Source organism: Notolabrus celidotus, chromosome 4, assembly GCF_009762535.1.
Source record: "Notolabrus celidotus isolate fNotCel1 chromosome 4, fNotCel1.pri, whole genome shotgun sequence".
NCBI classification, from domain to species: Eukaryota; Metazoa; Chordata; class Actinopteri; order Labriformes; family Labridae; genus Notolabrus; species Notolabrus celidotus.
In genome coordinates, this window is record NC_048275.1 from 31,997,910 (window position 1) to 32,002,076 (window position 4,167).

Below are 4,167 nucleotides of genomic sequence, written 5' to 3' on the forward strand. Positions count from 1 at the left end.
ACACACACACACACACAAACACACACACACACACACACACACACACACACACACACACACACACACACACACACACAAGCAAGCAAATACACTTTAAAGCTTAAATGTAGTGTAATTGATTTATTTTTCCAACTGCAATTATCCAACTGAAAATTATTAATACATTATACAATTAATTATGTTTAAAATATACAAGCATGAACCTGGAAATAATAAAAGATGTATGGTTTTTTATGTACGTAGATGTATTTCAATGGTACATGGACCACAAGTGTAGAGGCTATTTTTACTCTTCATGTCATATTTACCCATTCAGGATTATACATTAATGGTGGAGGTGGACTTTCAAAGGGTCTAACAGCACTAAGTAATCCAAGTCACACCTTCAAACAATGTTAACTGTGCCACTGGAAGCTGCTCCAGGCCCAGTGTCTTGCCAATGGACACTGCAGTGCAACATTTAAATAGGAGGAGCTATAGGGATCAAACTAGAACCCTTTCAACTAAGAGATGAATGACTCCGTTGCTGAACAGCCGCGAGGTGTGGTCTTCAATATGATTCTTTCTCCTGTCTCTAAACATGACAGCCTTTAGGAAGGCAGAGGTCGAGGTAAATAAAGCTAGACATTCAACTGTGAGTGGATTTGACTCGTAAACAAGCTCAGGAGTCGCACACAGGAGACTCAACTACAAGTCCTGTGTGAGTCCAAAAGTCAAAATGTAATTATTTTAAGTTATGTAATTCACGACATATTAAATTTGGTTTAAAACTACCATAAGGAGCATCTGACTGTTGAAAGAAACATGTATACATGGTTTTTTTCCACCATGTTTCTTTCAACAGTCAAATGCATCACTCATTGACCCATCTTTATTTTTGAAAATGCCAAAAGAAAGGTCTGTCTCTGCAGTCAATCACTTCATCTGACATCCAGAAGCAGATATTTAAAACATGATTGTAAACATGACCGTGTAGATATGGTCAATATATACTCTGATGATCATGTTCGATTAAATAAATCATAAAGAGGCTTCTGTATCGATACTCAAAGTTCATAACCAGCTAAATATACATTTCTCAATAGTCATAAGTCATTGTACATGATATACTTCAGAGAAACATGTCGGACAAATAATCCCCTCGCCTCAAATGGTCATTCTGGTGTTCACTAAGTGGGTACTTGAATGTTCAAGGAAGAGACTTGCTCTTCTTGACGCTCTGTGTGACCCTCCACCAACTCTTGAGGGAAATACACCAATTAGTCATAACACCATGACCACTGAGAGGCGAAGTAACTTACATCTCAGTGGGTGGGATGGTGAACATTGATGTGTTGAAGCAGGGAAAAATAGGCAAATGAGCGATTTTGACAAAGGCAGAATTGTTATGGTAAGTATTTACCAAAAGCGGTCCAGAATGGAAAACCAGGGAAGTACTACAGGGTCATGAGCAGGTTAACCAATGTGCATTGTGATCAAATGCTGGCTTTTGTGGTTCAATCCAACAGTAAAGCTACTGGAGCTCAAATTTCTAAAAAATCAATGAATGCTGCTTCTGATAGAAAGGTATCAGAAAAACTCAGCCCATCATAGTTTGTTGCGTAGATCGGTCAGGTTGCTAATGCTGACTCCTGTCCACCACTAAAAGTTCTGCCAAGTCCAATCCATGGTGGCCCTGCCTTGCTACTTCCAGGACTTAAGGGATCTCCTGATAATTACTTGGTGCGGGATACCACAGCACACCTTCAGAGGTCTAGAGGGGTCCATGTCTCATGGAGTGGGGCTTCCACACTGGTGGTTATAACAAAGCTTTTTTCATCAAAAGCTCCTGCTGGGACTCTATTTCAGAGAGCAGTGTAAATAATACACGCCTATAGAGTATTTGAAAATTGCATAGAGCCCCTGAGAGCATGATTCTAATATGTAGCCTTTATATATATCAGGTGACAAATGATAGGAAATCAGAGATAGTGAGGTGTTGGGCCTCCACATGACCAGCCAGGCAAGAAAACCCAGATTCACAGAATCCCCTGAGGATATAAACTTAATGTCCTCAGCGGTGACTACTGCCCCGACGCGAGAAGCAATTTTTAGTGAAGGTGGCTTTCAGTATAGAAAATGTCAAATTGCGTGTGTGTGTGTGTGTGTGTTTGTGTGTGAGAGTGTGTGTGTATGCATGTATGTGTATGTGGGAGAATGAAAGGTCAGCCTGGAGTGACCCCTGCTTTAATGCATTGGCTGCAGGGTGAGTGATGGCGCGGGGTTAATATTTAATGATGAAGCAGTTTCTAATGGTGGAATAAATCAGCCTCCATCTTTACCTGGAGAGGACAGATCTCTGCATTTTGCTGAGCACAGGACACACACACACACACACACACACACACACACACACACACACACACACACACACACACACACACACACACACACACACACACACACACACACACACACACACAAATCCAAATGCAGTAATGGCCCTGTTTCCTTCTTGTCTTTCAGCTTTGATGCCTCCTGACCATGACATCCCTCTCGATCAGATGCTGCTTTGACAACACAAACCCCAGAGAGAACATTGAACAGTGTTATGAACTGGATGGATGGATGATATACGAGTGACTTGATGCATAACTGGATGGAAAAAAAGATTCTGGAATTTAAAATCAAGCAGTAAAGAGTGAGGACACATATGAGTGCAAGAAGGCAACAAAGAGGAAAACATTGGAAACACTTGAACACTCCCTTTGCCCTGTCTGCTGCTGCTGCTGCTGCTGCTATTATGCATAACCTGTGGACCACCAGAAAAGACTGAATGTCATGTCCGGACAAGCGGAGGTTCATCTCTGCATTGCCAAAATGAAGAGGAGAAAACAAAAAGACAGCTGAGAAGTTTTGTGTTGCCAACAAAAAAGTCCTACCTCTTTGGAAAGACAGAGACGTTTTGGATGGATGAATGAACTGTACATGGAGGTGTAGCTTCTCATGCTAACTCTGGAGGTTACAGCCCTTTCTCCACACAATCACAACACCAGTGGTTATTTGAAAACCAATACAAGAGGATGGTACCACTTTTACAACAATACTGCAGGCCTGGGATAAAAGCACAACATAAGGGACTAACAAAGAGAGGATTGACTGAACAGATGATTCTGTTTTATTACAACTTGGGTCAGATATTATCAGATTAAAGCATCATCTAAAAGTTACTGTAACATTGAGCTCATCACTTTAAGAGCAGAGAACACAAGAGGTTGACTTTAAACAAGGCTGTTTAGCTTAGTCGTTCAGTTTCAAAGTCTCAAACTGCTAAATTAAAAGCTGGTGACTGAAAACAACCTACTGCCTTTAATATTCCGTCTGTTTTCAGCTCTCAGCACATGCCAAGCTTTTTAGTTGCGGATGGCAGCTTGGGATTAAATTTGGTGTTTACATTTCTTTTGTTAGTTTAATCTTTGGCTGAAACGCTCTCTAGTTTAGTCAAAATACAGACGATTAATCATCAAATGTTTTAATATATGTCTAGATATGGCTGTCAGCGTGAACATACTGAGTGCTTGATTTTGTCCCCTTTGGAACACTTTAGTTAGGCGTCTTCCTGCTACTGCTGCCATGATTGAAAATAAAGGTACATTCCACTTTAAAAAACTCCCAGATGGCTCAGTTAACATGTCAAAAGTAATATTCACTTGACTAAAATATCACCAAAGTACTTGTAGTCCGAGCTAGCACCTACAAGCTACCGCGTCACAAAATTTGAAAGAGCATATTTGCAGCATACGACTTACCACAGACCTGTGGATGAAACTACATCAAAGAAGTTAACCACAGTGCTTGTTGAATGATTGACTGACTGCAGGCCAGTCAACACTGAGGCAGAGTCAGGTTTAAGGGACATCTTCATGTTGGCATGTTTAACTTTCCTTTGTTAATATGGACTGAAAAACTATTTTGGAAAGCAGGGTAAAGGTGACTTTAAACATCAGTTTCAAAATTCAATCAACTTTTGATTATGATATTGATCACAATATAAGAAAATGAATAATTGGCAGCCCTTATAATAAACATTCAGAATGATTAACAGCAGTGAAATGGCTAAATTAATTTGTCCTAGCTTGTAAAATGTAAATATAATTACACAGCTCTGGTGTGTTTGACCTTTGTTGA

At 40.1% G+C, this 4,167-nt stretch overlaps 1 protein-coding gene across 1 annotated transcript in view; it reads left to right on the top strand.

Annotated features, from left to right (window-relative positions):
• The window catches only part of ccdc85a (coiled-coil domain containing 85A), a 56,440-nt gene extending 52,742 nt beyond the window's left edge, over positions 1-3,698 (top strand). The window contains 1 exon segment of the mRNA XM_034681150.1: positions 2,506-3,698. Within this exon segment, the coding sequence (XP_034537041.1) occupies positions 2,506-2,521 (16 nt within the window). The 3' untranslated portion in view covers positions 2,522-3,698.
• Positions 3,699-4,167: the final 469 nt, after the last annotated feature.